Below are 21,036 nucleotides of genomic sequence, written 5' to 3' on the forward strand. Positions count from 1 at the left end.
TATTTTATTTTTACAGGAATGACTTTTACACTGACTGCGAATTCAGTGGTCGTAATGCTACCTTTTTTGAGTGAAATATGCAACGTGAGATAAGTTAGGTCAAATGTCCGTTTACGTTACGATTGTGCATTTTTATTTTTAGATTGGTGCATATTTACCCTACCGACTAGAGACTGTACTACAGATGTAACAAGAACCTGAGAATCATTTCGTCAGCATGTCGGAGTAACTGGCCTCCACCTTTCTCTAACTGTCAGTCAGCAGAGTGGCACCCGGCCGGAAGCCTTGGAGTAGAGCTGCAGATTTTAAAACGATCGGAATCAACGTTTCGCATTTCTGCAGGACGAATATTTTCTATTTTGGAGCAAATGCATATTTGTCAAAGTTGTCATCTTTCGGGGGACAGCAGAAGTGTGCAAAATAGTAGTGGACGGCGTTGGTAGGCTCTCCATTGGGGCGCTCAGGCAGCCAGAAATGCGGGGTATTTTATACCTTGCTTTTTAAATTGATCAGCCAGTTATATGAAATCAGATCTTTTTAGAAACGTTACGTTTTTTGACGACCTTTCGTCTTGAAGATGGCCTTTGCTGTACCAGTGCATGTATATTTGTAGATGCAGCTTGATCTCGGGTTTGAAGGAAAGGGGTGATTGTGGTGATTGAAGAAGAGGTGGTAGTGGCTGGCTAGCTAAGCTAGCTAGGGTTCCGTCATTGACAAGCTAAAACGGGGTTTTGGGCTATCGCTCGCTAGCTATGAGTGTTTGAAAAACAGCAGGCTAGCTAGCTAAAGTAGCCTCGATCCTGGCAGGATGTGGAGAAGAATACGCGTATAGCTAGCTAGCTTGCTAATGATATAGAACGAGCAAGGATAGCCTTTAGCTAGCCAATTTAGTCAGCTTGTCGGGTAGCAGTAGTCCAGCAACGTTTCTTTTTCGATTAGCGAGATATCGCTAGCTCCAGTTAGCTAGCCCATAAACATCGTTGTATATCTAGCTTGCGGTGGCTAACCGTGTTAACTGCAGTTTGATAGAGAGGCGCATGATAGCCAGCTAACGTTAGCAAACTAGCGTAGGCTAACAGCTCTTTTTTACAGCAAGACGAACTGTCAGTTACCCGTTCATTCAAATTCACTTAGCCAGCAAGCTAAAAATATTAGACTAAACATGGCTACTCCTGGCAGCATCGCGCAGTCCATTGCAAGTAAAACGAAGACGAAGAAGAAACACTTCGTGGCTCAGAAAGTGAAGCTATTTCGTGCCAGCGACCCTCTGCTCAGTGTCCTTATGTGGGGAGTTAATCACTCGGTGAGTCAAATCGCTTCATGCTCTTGCTGGATAATATTGGCTAGCTAGCTTTAGCTTGCTTTTGTCTGCCAGTGTGAACTTCATGTCTGCTGTCAGGTGCACCTGATTCAAGAAATGAATTGTTGGCTGCTCTTGCCTTGTCATTGTTGGCCTTTACGGTTGTTAACGTTTGCTAACTTACCAGTGTTTAAAATCTGTGCATGCAATGGCATTGTGCAATTTAGAATATCCAACCTTTTTGTTTGCAAATCGGTCAATGGATGTGGGCGATTCAAAGGAACATGATCAATCAATGTGATATTGCTCCACTTTCTCCGGGATTTGTTCTGGAGTTAGTCAGCTGCGTTTCATATGCAGGTCTTGTGTGTATCACAGTGTGCAAAGTGGTACAGTTATTGTCATCGTGGTTAAAGTTTTTTGTGTGCCAAAATTAAGCTGTACTCTACTGACCCATACCAATGCCGGCGTTGTGTTCTTTGCTAGTATGAACACCATAGCTGTCATAGTCCTCATAATGGCTTTTCGATGCATATTACAGTCCTTTCTTAAATATGATACTTGATTATTTTCTAATATCAGTGTGACTGAGATTTGCTTTTATAACTTTTAAGGAAGAAAGCTGCAGGCTTCCTTCACCATCTTCAAATTTGCCCTGACACTATTACCCTTGGCTTGTTCTGCCTGCACAGGCCCAGGTATCTTCCTCTCTAGATGTAATATTTGGGAAAAATCATTCAGCTTCCCCACCTGCCCTTGGAAAGAATATTTGATAGTGATAAACATTGTAAAGACACTACCACTTAACTTAAGTTACTTAACTTATGCATCTGTTTTGCGGTTCCAGCCATTGAACCACAAAAAGTGAGGCCAAAGAGACCTGTGCGTGTGTGTGTGTGCGTGCATGCATGCTTGTGTGTGTGTGTGTGTGTGTGCGCGCATGTGTGTGTTGGGGGTGGGTGGGGTTGGATCGGGACATGAAGGTTTCTACACAGGATTAAACACCTATAGCTCAACACCAGACATTTGAGTCAGTCAAAGATTAAGGCCTGCTGTCTGCTTCCGACACAAGTAGTCTGATTTCAATCCTATTATGCAATGCTTACACCAGGAATCTGGTTTACAATTGGTTGAAGTATTTGAAAGCTGTTTCACAAGCAGTTTCAGGTGTGAAGCTTGCTGCACTCGATGAAATTGGTTCAGTAAATGGACAAACACATCTGTGAACAAGCCATTTCAGCTGAAACCTCAGATTAGTATAGTATCCATTTGGATTTTTAGAATTTATATTCTTTACACTTTATGTGCAATTCTATTCTGTGGTGGTCTTTCAGTTCTGTGATATGCAGCTGGCTGATATGCAGTTGGCCTTTGTGAGGCATCTGTAGGTCTGTGACTTTTCAAAAGTAAATATTTCTATGGTAGAATTACAGAACCCAAAATCACTAAAATGAATACTTTTAAATAGGCCTGTAGATAACAACCCTGCACATAATGTCAAACATGCAGGTGCTGGGCTGGCAATAATTTAATTATGAAAAGTCATTGTTACATTGAATTTTGTCAAATAAATCAGTTTGAATAGACATAATAACATTGTAACTCCCAGGTGTTGGAATATATAATTCTGCTAAATCACACAACACCAACAACTGTAGGCCTCTGCATTTTCGATTAAATTCAATGCTTTCAGTACCCTTACCATTCTACCTGCCTGTCTTGATTCAAAGATTTAAAAAACATACTGTCTGTGGTCATTATGTGTTCCAGGCATAATGCAGAAATATACAGAATTATTATTAGTAATAGCCTAAATTATTATCATTCATCTAAAGTTGTGGCACCCTACCTAATGTGCAGAGACCACATAAAAGAATAGTGCTTATGCAACTATGTGAAACAGTTGGTGAGGCAGTGTAGTAGGGTCCGATTGCCAACGGGGTGCTGCTCTTGTACCCTTGAACAAGGTGCTTAACCTGAATTGCTTCAGTAATATGTTCAGCTATGTAAATGGGCTGTAGCCTATGTAAAATGTAATCTGTGTAAGTCGCTGTGGATAAGAGCTTCTTCTGAATGGAAAGATGTTGTGTAGTTTCGGATACATGATTCTATTTTGTCTTGAATGGATGGTAGTCATTTTTATTAATATTTATCTTGTTTGTCAGAGCACCCTCTAATCTATACCATAAGTCTCAGAAAATGCAAAGGAGACGGTAGTGTACCTGTATATTTCAAAAGGCGAGCAATCTTAAGGTTTACAGTGCTATGCAGAATCTAGGTTACCCTGTGGGGAACCTGAAAAACAGGTACCGTCCTGTCAGTCACTGTACTGAAATTCTCAGGTTCAGAGTTAACACATATGGGGACACTTTAACAGACACAGATTAAGTGTAGTCCCAGCCTAAATTCAATTTTGAATGGAGATCCATACAGAACTCAATTTAGTCCAGGGCTAAATTTAATCTGCCTGTGAAACTGGCTCAAAATAGGCTAAATAATCTGGAGACTATGGGAGGTGTAGCCTAAATCACATAAAACCAAAAGATTGTTCTTTCCTTAACCAGGTTAAACCAACCATCCTAAAAAAAACATGTTGGCCCCCGGTGTTTTGTATATTGAAAGAAAATGGAAATGTTGAAGCAGACCTGCTAGGCTAGTTTAAGAAACACTCCAAGAAATGTATAAAGGGTTAATTAACCTTGAAATAATGTTAGCAGAATAAAACTGTCACAGTGTTTTATCCTGACTTTTAAAATCAGACCTACTTTAAAAAGCTGAACTGCAAATATGCAAACAGAACACTACCAGCAATATGAAAATCGTACAGCTTAAAGGAATGTGTTAGCCTTCTGTAGGTTCCTTGATGGTTAAGAAAAGTGAAGCTATCATTGTGTTTTTGTGTTCTTAAAATATTCCGGACTCATATTAGCTTCAGCATGATTTGCGACTGCTGAGCTTTCTTTTTTTGAGTGCGACTGATGCAATTAAATGAAACTAAAACAACAGCCTCAATCGACAAAAATAATTGCTTTTTTTTTTTGCTAGAAAATGCATGTTACTACAAGACCTTATATGTATTTTTTTATATCTTATGTTGTTGAATAGCAGTATTATGTAGGTTCATGACTTTAGAACGTGACATAATTTGTTCACCTAATTTATTTTAAGTGTAGTGTACTGAATGAATATTATGGTAGATTACTAAATGTAGCTCTATTCCTTAAAGGAATGTTTAGTCTCAAAAGGTTTAGGCTATATTGCCTGCTGTACATGATGGGGATACACATTAACCTTTTTGCAGCATCCTATCAGTGCCTTTTGTATCTGGCTGATAAATGTGATAGTCATTTGATCAAACTTGGATCAGTTCCAGTTAGACTTATTTTCCCTTAAGGTGCAATAAGTCAGCTTATCCCTATTAAAGCTTTAGTGTCAATAAAATCTGTACATTGATGTGTGTTTAATGTTGAAGGATAGATGGTGAATGCAAAGCACCTTAAAAAATAAGGTTGCTTCTTCAAAGAAATGCATTGCACCGGAAAACTAGGCCTTGTATTATTGATGACTCAGGTTTTCCCTGGTTTTCCAGACAATAGAGACCAAGGCTGAATCCTCCGTCTGGTTCTCTGTCTGATTTTCTCCTATACGGAAAGAATCCTTATTGGTTGCTGTGTTTATTCAGCTCATCTTCATAACGATGGTGGTTCAAACGGGGCTAATAACCCGTTGTTTGCTGTGCCTAATTTGGCCAACCGAGAATTGATTTACTTGTATTTGCAAATCGCATGTCCTTGGTATTAAGATAAGGTTTTTTTTGCGGAATGCTTTTAACCAGCGCCTTATTTGAATAAACCCAGTGGACTTGTAGCCTCACAATGACACAAAGAGGTTGCATTGTTTTGGAAAAAATTTTGTAAGCTATAAATACATTCCTTGCATTTCCACTCACTGTACCAACTAAAATCTTTCACACACCCTCTTAGATTCTTCTCCTTCTATGTATTATAGACAGGAAGTGACATAAGTGACTCACTCATTCTAGAACAAAGCTTTAAAAACAGCAGGAAACAACACCTAGAGCACATACAAGTGTGCATAGACATCTGCTTGAAATTGTGGCTCCTGTCCATTATGCAGAACACATCCATGGATTGTAGAGTGTACTTGGCATTACTTGGGGTTGAAAAATATGTTCACAAAGTCCTGGGTTTTTTTTTTTCAGCTGATTGTTGAAGGTGCATTTGAACCCTTTATCGAGCTGATTATGACTATCGCCAAGCAATTTTTTAAAAAGGTTTGGACTCCCCTCTCCTTCCCTCTAGGTTGAACCTGTAGCTAACTTGGCAGAACATCCAAAAGCTTCTTTAAGGGAGCTCCCTCTCGAATCCAAATCAAGTCAAAAATAATTTACTAAGGGATCGTCTCTGACTGCTTTAAAAATAGCCTGATCTCCCCCTCTAAGGTGCAGACTCTGTCCTTGTTTTCTCCCGTTCATACCGTTGAAGTCGGTCTGATGCTGAGTTTGCATGGAGGGGGTCTGGAAAGGATTAGCCTACGTGCGGCTGAGTCATTCCCAGTCCTGGCCCAGAGCAGCTGCCTCTGGGAGAGCTTCCTGCAGACAGAACATGCTCAGCCCACTGTGGGCTGCGAGCCTCAGGCTCGTCTGCATTGCCAGCACCGGGCCCAGGATATATTTAAGCCCTTTTTTATTCCTTCTCCAAGTCGTGATGGAAGAGGGATGGGCCTTGCATGGTGCTGTAATCTGACCCCGCACCGGTTTTAGAAAGAGGCTGTCGACAGGTCTTGGATGAACTGCGTCTATACCCGCAAATAGCCTGAAAGGGAAAGCCCCAGACAAATGTAGAACTGGGCAATTTCAGAGTTTACAGCGCTGGCAGTGACGTGGCAGGATAGCGGATGAAATGTTGTGTGGCTCGCTGCCATAAAGACACTTGACAAAGCTATATCTGAGCTGATAAAATGCAGAGGGCGCATTCATACGTACCATCAACATTCGAGGGGCCATAATGGCTGCCCCCTTACAGCTCAGAGTACACAGAGAGCTTTAGATTATGCCTTATCTGGATATCTGTTATCATATGCTAGCTATTATCCCGATATTACAGATGTTAAGCTTTGGCAGCAGGCATAGAAAATGTTGAGTGTTTTAGCGGCGTAGAATGTCAGCACTTTAGCTCATAATAAGATCTGATTCCGGTGACTGTGGCAGATGCTCATGATGGAAGGAAACCTGTCGTGTGCTGAAGATTCGGTCGTGAGTCAGCCCTCGTCTGGGTGGAGATATCTTATCTTTTCAGATCTCCCTCTGCAATGCCAGGCGATATCCCCCTAACCTGTAACCATCTTCCACCAGACTGGCCCTCTGTTTCCTTGACAGTGTCATTCTGGCACAGCAGGAGTACCGCAGCCATCTCTGCATTTTGGCTGCGGTTTGAACACACTTTGCTGTTGGCTCTGGCGGAAGATGACTCTGGGGAATATGCGTCAATCACTAGCATCTCACTTTTGCACCTGTGCTTAAACACAAGGGACTTGCTTGGCTCGTTCCTCTCTCCTGTGTGTGTGTCTCTGCGTAAAATTCCAGTAACTTGGAAAAACAGCAGAAGCAAAGTCTGTGGAGTTGTCGGCGCAGTAAGCAACAGTGGGTTACCAATTTTAGCCACAAACGTGATGGGCTAAAAATGTTGGATGTTATCGCTCCATTTAAGGAATTAAACATTTGTCAAGGTGACAGCCAAAGGTTTCCCGTCAGGTGATGACTAGAGAAGTTACAAGCCAGAAGCCATCTATTCCTGCCTTCCTGAAAGGAGGCACAAGCGGACTGCAGCAGCCATATGTTAATAAATTTAGCTTTCACACCTATTTCACACCTGTTCCTGTTGCGCTTTCATGTTACACTTGTATCTCCATCCAGCACTTATAATGCACTCATATCATTATCTTGATGTTGTAGCTTGTAGTCATGCCTCTAAGTTTCACTTACCATAACTTTCTGACCTAGCCTGCACTTGCTGTGTGAACTGGACATAATGTGTTCATGGCTATGGATAACTGTTACATAATGAGTATTGTACCTTACAGACCTGTGTTTTGTAGTTGTTCCAATGACCTTCAGTATGCACTTATTGTACATCGCTTTGGATAAAAGCGTTTGCCAAATAAATGTAATGTATTGATGCCTTTCGCCTCACAGTAGGCTGATCAGTAGTCAAATCACGACTGTCAGCTGGGTAAGCTAAACCTGCAAAGTGAACTCTAATCATCCAGTATGGTCCATTTGTGGTCCTGGCAAATTTTTTCCAGGTCATTTACTTGTCTGGCACATTTATAACTGACAGGGGCAGTCTCAAATGGATTTGAAAGCCTAACCAGCACAGATGAAGAACCGTGCACTTATTCTTTCATTACTCTGCCAAGATTAGGGAGGCCTGCTGTCTAGAAATTCATATTATAGGACCTAACAACAATGGTTTAGGTTAAAGGAGTAAATTTGTCAAATGACAATTCAGATGGAACAAGCTTGAGCAACTGTAGTCCATACTCAAGGTCCAGCACCAAAAATATACTCCAAAATATTCCTGAAAAAATCAAAGTCCATTTTTCTTGTATTTTGTGAAATGAGCCAAAAGCTCTTTTGAGAAATCCTGAACCCCATTGATCTTAGTCACCTTTTTACAGCCAGAGAAAGATGATTGGTTGAGCCCCTTCTGTTTACATGGCAACATACTCCAGAGAGTTTGTGGGTTGCGTCACCTCAGGCACTCGGTGACCCGCAGTGATTCATTGATTAATGAAGCCGTGCCACAAACTGGAAGGGTAATTCGGCGAAAAGCGCTTTCCGCGTGTTTACTTAAGACAGAGCTCGGCACAGAGTCACCCACACACGGCTGATCTCCAGAGCACTGCGCAGGCCCTTTGGGTATCCTGCGAGCATGGAATTTATGGAGAGAGGAGGAGGCTAAGAATGCACTAAAAATGCTGGAGGCTGAAAAAGCACAGAGCCATCTTTATCTGTGATGACCTCATCAATTAGGACACATTGGCGTCTGCTTCCTGCAGGGCTGAGTTTTTTTTTCCCCCTCACTGTGCAGCGGCGTTCTAAATCACTTTGGTCTACTGCTGCGGTTGTCTTTCAGATAAAGCGATGCCTCTCATTCCCAGAAATGAGCAAAGAGGCAGTGGCATGCATCATTAGTGTTTCGCTGTCTGTGCGGAAGTGGCGTTGCGGCGTGAGGGGCAGCTCAGCACCTGGACTGCAGCTGGATCGCCTAGGAGGGCCCTTCCATTTTGGGAAGCGTTCGGGCCACACGCGTGAAGGACGTCTGCGAGGTCGTCCGAGCGGCTTTTCCGTTTCCCATCATTCACCCCGACAGAGTGCATCTCGGCGATTTCCACGCATTATTCATGGCCCATGTGCCAGCCTGTACTTAAAGGGTGAAGACAATAAAGAAAAGTTAGTGCGTAAATTCAACGAGAATGTGTCCTTATCTTAGACCAATAATTCGAAAACCAAGGATTTTGTTTTTCTTCACTAACACATTTTGCAAGTTCGGCAATGACTAAAACAAACTCAAACCAAATTGAGTTTAAGAAAAAGTGTAATACCTGTATTTACTTGTTTGTTCTTATGTGACTTAAGGTGTTGATTGAATCTCGGCCATAGTCGACTCTCAGACTGGGATGGTATTGAATGGGTCTCAGCTTGTGTGCATAGTAGTGTAATCCCTTAAGTACTGCTCATTGTTGGTGCTTCGTCTGGCACACGTTCAGCAGCTTCAAAACTGCAGATTGTATCACAGCTATTTACTATGCACTTGAAGTGGAAGCTCTCAACCCCACACCCTCAGACAGGAGAGCGTCTCTTTAATTCACAGTCACGGCTCGCCTGAAAAGTTTGTGGAACGGTGGAAGCTACGAGTCAACCACTGAAAGAGGCTCGTGTCCCAGCCGACGCCGCAGCCTAAGTTTGGTTTGCTACAGCGTCGCAGCGACGTGCTAGTGCTTCCTGGGATGCCAGGTGGACAGCGGCGCACCTGAAGCCAACGCTGACGGTGACGCTCGTGAATCATGCATGCGGCATTTCGGTCAGAGTGAGGTCAGACTACTAAGCCATAAGTGCCAGGCAGTCCTTGACCAGGAAGGAATAAGATCTTCTGCCTCATTTGACTAGTCCTTGAGAGCCATTTGACTGTGGAGGGCTTAGTCGGGAAGAGGTGAGCTTTATTTAGCTCGTCTTGCCCTCACGGTTTCTGGCCTAGTCATTCAGGACACTAATGCTGTCGTGTTCACCCATTCTGTCTCTCTCTTGAGCGATGGCTGGGAATGGCTCTAGGTAGGCTAATACAGAGACCATTACCATATCTGTATTACTCTGGTATACTGAATGATCCTGAATGGTCCTGTAGTGCTCAAATATCAGAATGTATGGATATTTTTTGTTAAATACTTAAAAACAAAATGGTTTCAAAGTATAAGAGTCCTTTCGCTTTAACCTACATGGCACATTTTCATTCAATACTTTAGGGCAACAAGGCAATTGCCTTCACTTCCAATGTCTGCTTTCAGTTTAATGTGTACTGTCGGAAACACTGAGCAGTTGTGTGAGAAGCGATAGTTTATGGAATTCTATCTCGGTGATAGTAGTAGACTGTGATTGAATTCCATTAAATCCTGATGGAGATTTAGAGTGTCCAAGTCATACTGAAACTCAAGTCCACTTATTGCAGGTGAAACTGCCAAGCCATTTTACTGAAGTGGACAGGTAGAAGATATGCTCTCTGTTGACTTAGTGTTTAATGTTTATTTTGTAGGCTAGGAAGACCAGTCCACTTTCAACATGTTAGCTTACTAATGCTTTCTGACACATGTCATTAGGTTTTATTTTTCAATTAGGCTGTCAGTTTTCTTTTCAGATTGACCCACTAATTGGGCTTTATAAATCTGCTGGGATTCTTAGATGTCTGGCCTGCGTTTTCACCACTCCATTCTCATCCTTCTCACATATTGCGCCCCAGTCTTGCCATTCTGCTTCACACAGCTGGAAACGGTCTCTCTGCGGCGCATTGTCACACAGGGCAAGCTTCGCAGCCTAAGCTTCGCTCTGTCTGATGTGTTTTCATGGTCAACTGCAAAATCAATGTCAGGCTTCGACCTGATTACCATACAGCTGCCCCCCTTCTGGCCGCGTATATTAGCATGCTGTCAGGCTCCTCAGGAGAGAGTGGGTCACCTGGCGGCTGTCGGTACTCAGGTAACCATAGGCTTTTGGATCTCAGTGTTAGAAAAGTCTAAAGGGGAAACTGTTTGATGGAAAGGTCAGTCTAAGTCACTATGACTGTAACTTCCTCAGACCAAACAGTTTCTCATAAAAGATCTGTTGTGAAAATTGTTTTAGGAAATTCATTATTATTAGTTGTCTGGTTTCTGTTCTGTTGAATGAATAAGCTTCCTTTATAAAGTGTCATCATTTGTCAGGACTCGGAGGGGAAACGATTAATGCCGTTAAATGTAATAATTCAGTCCGTTGCAAATTTGCAGTTCAGTAAAGGCTCAGAAATGCCCCGGCTGCATTTAATGTGCCGAGTTATCGCCATGAATAGGTGTAGCCCCTGGCTGAAAGAAAGCCCTGAAGATTAATTATCTGCCCTTAAAGCCCTGGGCAGTTGGTCTCTCTCTCTCTCTCTCTCTCTCTCTCTCTCTCTCTCTCATCCCTCTCTCTCTCTCTCCCCCTCTCCCTCTCTCTCATCCCTCTCTCTCTCTCAGGCTAGCCTATTTGTTTTCCCTTTCTGACGTAGACTACTCTGGTCTCTGCCAGGATTGCATAAGACGTCTCTAAAAATAGCCAAGATGTGGCAATAGGTGAAGGGAGACGGTGTGTTGGAAGCTGGGATGTTCTCCGCAGTCAGAGCATCAGGCAGAGGGGCGGGCTGGTGTCTGAGGGGGGCGGGCTGGTGTCTGACAGGGCCTCCACGCTACGAGGCAGCGCAGCCTGTTGTAAAGTACAGACCCTCATGCTTCAGACAGACGAACAGAGAACCGCAGTCTTTCCCTATCTGAAATCCTCTCGTTAGGTTTCGCCCGACTAGCAGAGCGTTAAGGGAGGCTGTCGGGGTGAGGGCTGAACCAGGCTGATTATGTTTTTTTTGTCCTGGGTGTTTGTCCTGCGATGAGTCAGGATGCGGTCCCCTTCAACAGCACAGCAGGGCTGTGTCTCAGAGACCTTCTCATTCCATTCAGATTACGAGCAGCAAGCAAACATGCTGGTCTCTTACTAAAAAGCCCATTCCACACGCGGGCTGGACACTAAATCAGCGGCATACCGCGGTTCTGCAGCGGCCCGGAGAAAGGCCGGCCGGCCGGCAACGTGAAATTTATTTTCCTGAGAGTAAATTTCACACCGCGCATTTTAAACAGGTGGAATTCGTCACGGTGCGCCGCCCTTCTCGCCCGCGGGACCGCGCCCGCGAGGGTCGGCGTTTGCGTTTCGCCGCTGCACTTCTCGGCGGGATGAGGGGGGCCGAAACGCGGCTGGGACGCTGCGTCAGAAGCGCCCCTCTTCTGCCAGCGCCGGTGGCGCGGTGGATCCCTGGAATAAGAGGGTCGCGGGCCGCCCCGCGGGCCGTTTTAGCTCCCGCCCAGCGAAGCTCTGTGAGCTGTTAGGCCAACTCTCTCATTCAGACTTTTTGGCTCGTGCTGGCGGTGACGCGTTGGGCTACTCCTGCGCGCCCGTGAGGAGAACGGTCTGACTGGGGTTCCCCCGGGCGTCCTCGTCAATGCCGTGAGCAGGCCTCAGAGCGGGCCTGCGGGGAGCTCAGCAGAGCTGGCCAGCAGAACACGCGCACTGAGTGTGCTGGCATTCAGGGATCTTCCTGTGAGCAGCGTGCCGTCTTCTAGGATATTAAGATCGTTTGCAAACATTTACCTTGCCTTGATGCTGGGTTGGTCGTCACAGGTTGTGTACGTCCGGACTGCAGCCGACGCTGCCTGACTGTCTTTGTCAATAGGGCTGGGCATGATTAGAAAGTGAATAAACCTGACGTTTGCGATGTGAGCAAAATGAGGCTGAATGAATTTGTGCTGAATGTTTTGGAGTAAATTAATTCTGTTTATTTCACCATGTGAGGTGACACTTATGGTGGATAATGAATTGTTAGTTATAACATCATTTAAGTTTCCTATTAGAAGCTAAATGCCATGCATCCTGTTTATTACTTCTCCTTCAATCCATCACCATTTAAAAACTCCTAAACGCTCGTTTGCACAAGATAAGATGTTAATTACCTCGCTTTGTTTTTGCTTTAGCTTTCATATCTAGCACTCTACGGAGCTTTGAAAGGATAGTTCGCCTTCTGGAGTTTTTTTAATATAGTTTCAGTTTTTGTTTATGTTTTCAATTGGCCCATTTACCAGCTGTTGTAAAGCTGGCTGGTTGTAAGAAACTTCTATAAATATCTGAAGTGTCCTCCATTGTACACAAACACTGTCTGGGCCATTCAAAAACATAGGCCTACATTAAAGCTGAAAATGCAGAAAGTCAACTGCCCCTTTAAGCCATTTTGGAAAAAGGATGTTTCTCATCTTTTTTTTTTTTCATTTGGGCATAAGCAGCTCTGAGACTGTTACTGCATTATCCCCGTTTCACTGCAAAATTACTTTTTTTTTTAAGCACACACAGATTTATTTAAAATTGGGCCTTACAGTATCAGATGCGGGTTGTTGGTAATTTCTAAGGAAATAAATGCATAAAAACATTGTTGAGTTGCAAATTTCTGTGCCAGTGTGAAAACCATCTCATCCATTGTCACCTACCCTGCAGTTACCATTAGCATGGGGTTGATTTGGTTTTTTAGAGTGACATTTCATGTAATGCAGCCTATTATTAATTCTTAATGATTTAAATAGTAAAATGAAGTCTAGGGTGAATATGCGCAGCGGCAGTGTCGAACAGTTCATCCGCTTGTGTACGCACCGTTTGCGTTTCAGAAGGCACAGGTAAGACTCAGAAGTCGAAGCGCGTAATGCAGTTTGGGCGCGGTTCACTTGGGTTATTGAAAGGGGGATGAATGCCTGCCTGCTTGTGGCCTGGTGTGAGCCTGCGCGATTCTTCGAGCGGCTTCGGCGGGTCTGAGCGGGCAGCGGAGACGCGGCAGGCTGCGCGCGCGGTCGGCGGCTAACCCTCGCCCAGCTGCGCTTCCTGCCGTCAGCGGCGCCGCGTTTAATGCGGGAAAACCTGACCTCGCTGCCATGGAGACGCGCGGCGGAGGAAGCGGCGGTATGAAACTCGGAAGACGAGACGAGCGTCGAGAGAGCGCCGCTGTGGCAACCGCTGCTAGCAACGCAAGAAGAAATGAAAACACCGTCCCCTGCCAGAGTCTCGTCTACGCACTGTGCTCGCTACAACTTTTTTCCCACAATTCAATTCAAATTCCCCTAATTTATCTACGTGACGGTATAAACTTTGATTGTGCTCATCTTGCAGAACACTCCGCCAAGTAACATACTGTATTACCTACGTTTTCTATGCTAGGGCTTTGGCCTATACTAACATGGTACATGCTGAGTCCTATTAGTGCCCTCTTGTGCTGTGCTCACATTCAGGTCTTGCAGTGTGGTTGCTTTCTGTTTGATGCTGCCAGGATTTGAGGAAAAACTCTTAAGGACAGCGAGGTGAGGAATTTGAGGAGAGGAGAGGCGCTGATTTGAGAGGAGATCTGGAGATGAAAGCCTGCAGAAATTGACAAATTTGAGAGGAGATCTGGTGATGAAAGCCTGCAGAGATGGACTTGTGTTCATAGTTCACTAATGAGACAGTACTGATCTTCATTCGTGGTTCTGGTGGCCTGCAGGGTCTGCTGGTTTTATTTTAGTCTTAATATCAGCAACCAGTTTAGACCCAGGAATCAAGGTAAGATGAGTTAAAGGTGTAACGACTGCTTTAATTTATCAATTAAGTGCCGAGTAACAACGAAAACTTGCAGACCCTGCGGTTCGCTAGGACCAGGAATGAAGATCACTGCGATGCAGCCAAATCAAAGTGGCTGAAACTAGACCTGGGCTGTACAACCCTGTTCCTGGAGATCTACCATCCTCCTGTAGGTTTTCATTTCAACCCTAATTTGGCACACCTGTTTCTATTAATTAGCGGTTTAACAAGATCTCTAGCTCTCTAGATTAAGGTGTGCTTTGTTAGGGTTGGAGTGAAAATGTACAGGACTGTAGATGTGCAGTAACAGGTTCGGGCAGCCCTGAACTAGACTATAGGGTTGAGCCCGCACTCATAGTGTCTCTACAAAGTGAACAGTTTGTAGCCTGAATATTAGCCTAAATCTTTGAAACCATGTCAAATTCATCTGCATAGTTTGAACTTATACCTTGACTGCATCAGAGCAAGTCAATTTAGCCAGTTAGTGCGAAATGTGGACAAAACCAATGTTTTCCGTCTGCAGTGTGCCATTATTTCAATGGGCTGAACTGTAGGTGCATATAGTGCTCAGACAGCATGGGGGGAGGGTACCTTAACACAAACGTGCCTCTGTGACCAGAAAACATTTACATGCACGGTTATTGACAGCACAGGTTTTTAGCTTCTGACATTTCACACCTTTTAGTTCTTGCTGTTGAGGTAAATTGGCTTACCTCTCACCGAAACCCAATTAAAAAGCCATGAAAAGGTTACAACTGACAGGTTTGCTAGAAAAAACGGGTCCTCTGTATTCAAAACATCTGAGTAAAGCATCTGCATGTCTGCTCTGCCTTGGTTAACAAACTGGGTCTACATAGCAGACCTGTATTATTATTCAGTCTTTGTGACGGGCACACAGACCCCGGAGTCTGGGGTTAGCGTAGCCTACCTGAGAATACACTGAGTATAGAATGCAGGAGGGGAGTTCAGTATAGGGTGGTCACATGACAGACACAGGAGACAGAAAAAACTGAAGGCCCCAGGGCCTATTTTGTCAATAAAAAAAATAACAAATTGCAGACTGCAGCCTCAAATGATTTTCTCCAGCTTTTAACAATTTCAGTTTCGATTGTGCGACTAATGGCGTTTGTTTCCGGGCGCTGTCAGCCCTGTCTGGTCCTGTGCTGCCCCAGCGGGCTCCACGTATCCCCCTCTCCTCTGTCCCTCTCCTCGTCTCCCCCTCTCATCGCTGATGACCTTCTCGACGCTACGGGGGAAGAGTAGTGTAGAGGAGATCAGTCAGACACTCAGTCCTTCTGGAGTTTTGGAGAAAGCGTCTGACTGGGGTTAGGCTTCGTCTTGCAGGTAACTAGCTGCAGAACTAGTTTTACGATTCTGGATTTATGAGTCTCACTTTATCCTTGCAAGCAAATCACTGTGATTGGTGTGTGTGTGTGTGTGGAACTAAATTTATAAACTGCAGCCCATCCAAATGCTCAAATCAGGCCTGCAGTCATCCAGCGTATGAACGCACAGGAGTGTGGTGTAGGCCTGTATGAAGTATTTTAATGAGGTATTTAAGTAGTAGTATTGAGTGGTATATGAGAGTACAGGAGTGTGATGTAGATCTGTGTATGTGCAGTAATGAAGTATTTCAGAGTGCAGTACTGAGGTGGCGCAGCAGTGTTTAGTGTAGACAGCTCTCAGGTTGCTCGGTGGGAAATTGGCTGTCTGGCCCACACTTAAATGAATAGCAGACAGTCCTCTGAATAGAAGTCCTGAGGAAGAGGAGGAACAGGAATAAAGACATGCTGCTGGTGTCTCCAGCAGGCTGTGTTGTTCTGGAGATGAATGGGACTTGCACCCGGTTTCCCCGAGTGAATTTGTACAGTTTCTCTCTCCTTTTTTAATCTCTTAGGGAAACTTGCTAAATTTGTTTTTGGAACCAAGGAGCGTGCTTGCTCTGTGTCTCAGGGCCAAGTCAAGCATAGGCTATTATTTTCTTGTCAAATAATTGTTTTTGGCTAAATTGTTATTGCGAATGCCCTTTAGGTTTTTTATTTATATAGGCCTATTTATTTATTTTGTTGGCTGGTACAATAATTGCAGCGCTGTTATGAACTTTGGGGTGAAATGTCCCTGCTCTACTGCCTCACTTGTACTTTATAACAGTCCTGTGCTTGGCTGATAGAGACTGTAACCCATGTATCCATTTGCAGGGGGTCTGTTCATATTAGGTTGATTCATTTGAAGCACAGTGGTAGAAGGATAACTGGAACCAGACCTTACTCCAAGGCTTGGGTTGAAATCTCTGGAGTGCTCTTTGTGTCTGTATTTTTACGTATCGTCTGTGTTCTGGCATACAGCTGCACGTGTGTGCGTGCATGCGTGTGTTTGCGTGTGAGTGTGTTTGTGTGCGCGTGCATGCGTGCATGTGTGTGTGTATGTGTGCGCGTGCATGTGTCATGCTGGGCTCATACTACAGCACTAGCAGCCTAGCAGCCGATGGAATGATGCTTCCCACGCGTCAGCCCCTGCTGTATTGAGCGTCTCTGCTGTGACATCATCACTGCCAGCGACAGCAGAGGAGCAGGCCGCCGTGACTCAGCTGCGCGTGTGCCTAGCTGTACCTGCGCACCTGTGTGCTCAGTGCTCAGCGTGCTTGCGCGCGTGGTTGTGTGTGTGCTTGCGCTTCAGTCTTACCCTTTTGCGTACCGTTTCTTTTCTTTTCCCGGCTGTCTGTCCGGTGTCCAGCAGAGCTGAGACGTGCAGTGTCTGCTCTCATTAACCCCACAGCGGGCCTTGGGCGTGCTCTTCAGAGACTGACGCACCGCGAGTCCTCCACAAGCTGTCTGGCTTAAAGACATCGCTTAGCACAATGCAGATGACGAGAATTAGAGCGGGCTTAGACCGAGTTGCTTGCATCATGTCCATAGTGTGAGCTCACATTCATTCAGTTGTGAAATTTTGAATGGATTTTGAGTGTCATCCAATGGGAGATGAACTGTGTGGGTTTTCGTGGCATTACATTGCATACAATTACATAACATTGCATTTCACAATTAAGAGTTTTTTTTTTTTTTACCTAATATCAGTTAATACAGCTGCATATAGCTATACTGCAGCTATATCCAGCTGTATTAATTGATATTAGGTGCCGTGCTCAAGGGTACAGCAGCAGCACCCCCATCATGACTGTGGAATGATGCAATGGGCGACACCATGGTGCAGTGGATGGCACTGTCGGCTCTCCACGCGCGGGGCATGGGTTCGAGTCCCGGTAGGGGCGGGTCTGTGTGGAGTTTCCTCCGGGCACTCCTGCCTCCTCGCACAATCTAAAGACATGCAGGCTAGGCTACTTGGTGGGGCATGCACATTCACTCAGCAAAAGAGCATGCATGCTCAGTCAACCAAACTACCTTAATAAATTATATAGATTAGGCTTTTCTTTCCAAATTGGTTTTTTCCCCTTTTTAATATCTTTCATTTAGATAGGGCCGGCAGTTTACTGTTTCTGTGTTTTTTTTGTTTTTTTTCCAAGTGCCTCTGAAATTGTTTTTTTTCTCTCTCTCTCTCTTCTGTCTTCTCCTTGTCCTGGTGCTTTCTTATGGCGCATGTAGGCTATGTGGTATAGTTAGGTTTTTTTCTTGTCAGGAAAATGAACCTTTTTTATTGCTGGCATGGCGTTTCCTTGCGTGTTCAGTGTCTTGTTGGTCATTACTGCGTGTTTTCAGCCAGTTCCTGCTGAACATTCTGTGCCGTTCAGTACGCTTCCTCGAGGGAAAGGTGAAATTGATTCCATTTTTCACCCTAATGCATTTATTCCTAATGATTTCCACTCTGCATCTCCGCCTGTGGGCAGAGGGCTCTGCGATCTGTGGATGAGTCTAGAAAACATTTTATTTAATGAACTATTCATGTGCTCAGTCAGAGAATGATGGCAGACACTTTTTTTTTTTGTGTTTTTGTGATAACGGTTGCGAGAAAAGGATATAGCAAGATGTCTAAAAATAAAGCAGGCACTGTAATGATGTGCTCTCCCTTTGGCTTGATTAGGCCTTGTGTGAGTGGTGCCCAGTTAATTACTCTTGCTCGTTAATTGATGCAGGATTTCTGGATTGCTCAGTAGCTGCTAGCCTAATTGATAAAGCTCCTTCCTTCTAAAATCGAACCTAGTACAGTATCGCTCAATCCTGAGTATTCTCAGACTTTGTCATGCCAGTTGTGTTATCTTTGAAGACAACAAAATGTAATCTGCAGAGAAATAGTAATATTATTATTATTAGTAGTAGTAGGCCTAGTAGTATTAGTAATAGTACAACTAATAATAATTAATAAGAACTTTTTGATTATTGTTATATCGATTGTTTACCAATCAGGCTATTGGTATATCAATCAGTATTTGAAAATGCCTTGGCTATGTTTGTGTGCTGAAGTATTGCTAAGGTACCCACAATGCACACATGTGCCAGATGCAATGTGTAATCCTTCTATTCCTGTTAATGCTGCCATGATCCACAGGTCATTTAATTAGAGTGGTGTACAGCTGGCTCCCAATATCATCCAATCAGCGGCACTTCTTCACATTTGTGTGTGTGTGTGTGTGTGTGAGCGCGCGTATGTGTGATTTGTGTGTGTGTGTGTGTGTGTGTGCGTGCGTATGTACATGTACGCAGCATTTGTGTGTGCTAGTCGGTTGGTTATCTGTCTGTCTACACTGCTCTATAAGATGGTGGATGCCTTGCTGACAGCATGTTACATTAACACTGTGAAACATGTGGATGTTGTCATTTCACAAGGTCACAGAGCCAGTGCACTGTTTGGAAATGTATGATATATTACGGGGGAACATAGCCTACCTCCTCTATAGTCCTCGCTGGCTGGAGGCGCACAATCTACTACATAATCTGCCTTTATCTGGACTACAAACGAACAAAAAACTACAGGCCCCAGCGTGATTGATCATGTAACTAGACAACATGCATTACAATGAGTGCAAAACATTGGCCCCCTTATTCGTAATGTTGTACAACATTTTTATCAGAACACTTTGTAAATGGTTTCTGCTGCACGGCTGATTCAGATGCCTTTTTTAAAATTCATTTCTTTTGTGTCTGTGTGTGTGTTTGAGAGGTGAGGATTAGTCATTCTGTGACATTAGCATGACAAAGGTGCTGGAGAGGAGATTAGCAGGCAAGGTGCCCGTGTCTCTCCCTCTCCTGAATCACTTAGGTGTCGGTGAGCAAATCTGAAAGCAAGACGGGCTGTCGTTAGGACACGTGTGCCGTTTTCCCGGATTGCTGGTCTGTCCGTGTCTAATGTACTGATAGGAGAGAACGGAGCACTTTGAAGCGAACCGGGGTGGATTAATCGTGACTCAGGTTCTCCTGCTGTGGGGGAACTTACAGAGGCACGGGTTCGGTAAGCTGAGGATAGGAGGTGCGCTTCAGGGTCGATGACCTCGGATTCAGTTCCCTAGCAACTCCGCACAGGCACATCACGCAGTGGCGCCCCTGTAGGCAACAACACGGTGTTTACACATGTCATTAACCTGACTCCCAAAGTGCAGCTCGCTACCGGTGTTACACTTAACTCTGGCCAGTTTGAACAGGTCCTGTGCGTGTGTGTGTGTGTGTGTGTGTGTTTGCATGCGTGCGTGGGAGTACAGATTCGCTGAGGTCGCCCGTTCTCCCAGCAGCCAGCGGGAACAGGAAGAGGAAGCGGCACATTTGAATGTCAGAAGGTAATAAGTCTCGGCTTAGCTTTCCGAGGGGAAGCAGAGGCATACCTGCGCTCCATTCCCACCCGCCCGCCGCGCTGAAAGATATATTCGGCAGAACGCTCCCCTGCCCCCGTCGCCGTAGAAACAGATGGGAGCGACGGGAAGGCGGGCCGAGACAGAACAACTTGCAAACATGTCAGCGGAGGCCGAGGTCGCCGCGGGGGAGGCGCCCGGGCACGGATGTAACGGAGGCTTTGGGAGGTGCCAGGAGGTGCCGGGAGTCAGAGGCTGAAGTCAAGGCAGCGGGTGACCAGTTACCCTGCTGGGACCTGCTGTTCTTTGCCAGGGCCAATTAGAAAAGGGACAACAGTGTTTTATTTTTAAGAAAGAGTAACGCCAGCTAATTCTACACATAATTTGGAAGCACACAGTTTGAAAGTTTGCTCAGTATTCTGATAAGTTAAAATTACATTTTGAATAATGTATGAATCGGCATGAATAATTAAAGAAAAAGAAGGTCATATAAAATAATTGGCTGTCGGAAAAAAAAAAAAGACTGGCAGGATTTTTCCGGTGATTTCCGCATTAGACGGGAGGCGCAGACTGCATGCGATGTGTGTGGTTAACGGGCAGAGGTTGGGGTAGGACCAGCAGGAGCTGAAATAATGAAAAGGCCGGTGCCAGGGCGAGACGTGTGGCGCGATCTGTAGCGTGGCGGATTCTCGAGACCTTTTGTGAGTTCCCTGCTGCTGTGGACCCTTCTTTTTTTTATTTCTCTGCTTCTACCCGTCTGAATAATGGAGAAAATGGGAAAGGAAGGCTGGCCTGCTGTCCTTTAAAAAAAAAACTGCTGCCAATGTTTGAACCCTGGATAGATCCAGAGTGTTTCAAATGTTGGGCCCTGTGTTCAGGGCAGTGGTTGAAGCTGAAGCTCGATCTGGGCTGACCGATCTGATCTGTGTGTGATTGTTAGTGGAGCTTGTCTTCCTGTGACACCAGAACGGATCCGTGCTGTGATTCGCGGGCTCTGCGTCAGTGTCTAACTCTGCCACCTGGGGCCTATTACCGTACTCTCTCGAACATCTCTCTCAC

General features: G+C 44.8%; 1 protein-coding gene across 2 annotated transcripts in view; it reads left to right on the plus strand.

Annotated features, from left to right (window-relative positions):
- Positions 1–227: 227 nt before the first annotated feature.
- Positions 228–21,036, plus strand: part of pip4k2ab (phosphatidylinositol-5-phosphate 4-kinase, type II, alpha b) — a 49,965-nt gene continuing 29,156 nt past the window's right edge. Inside the window, exon 1 of one of the 2 annotated variants that reach the window (XM_035429767.1) lies at positions 228–1,303. In XM_035429767.1, coding sequence (XP_035285658.1) covers positions 1,163–1,303 — 141 coding nt within the window. In that variant the 5' untranslated portion in view covers positions 228–1,162. The remainder of the gene's footprint in view (positions 1,304–21,036) is intronic. The other variant, XM_035429768.1, reaches the window with a different exon arrangement.

This window comes from Anguilla anguilla, chromosome 8 (genome assembly GCF_013347855.1).
Source record: "Anguilla anguilla isolate fAngAng1 chromosome 8, fAngAng1.pri, whole genome shotgun sequence".
Classification (NCBI taxonomy): domain Eukaryota; kingdom Metazoa; phylum Chordata; class Actinopteri; order Anguilliformes; family Anguillidae; genus Anguilla; species Anguilla anguilla.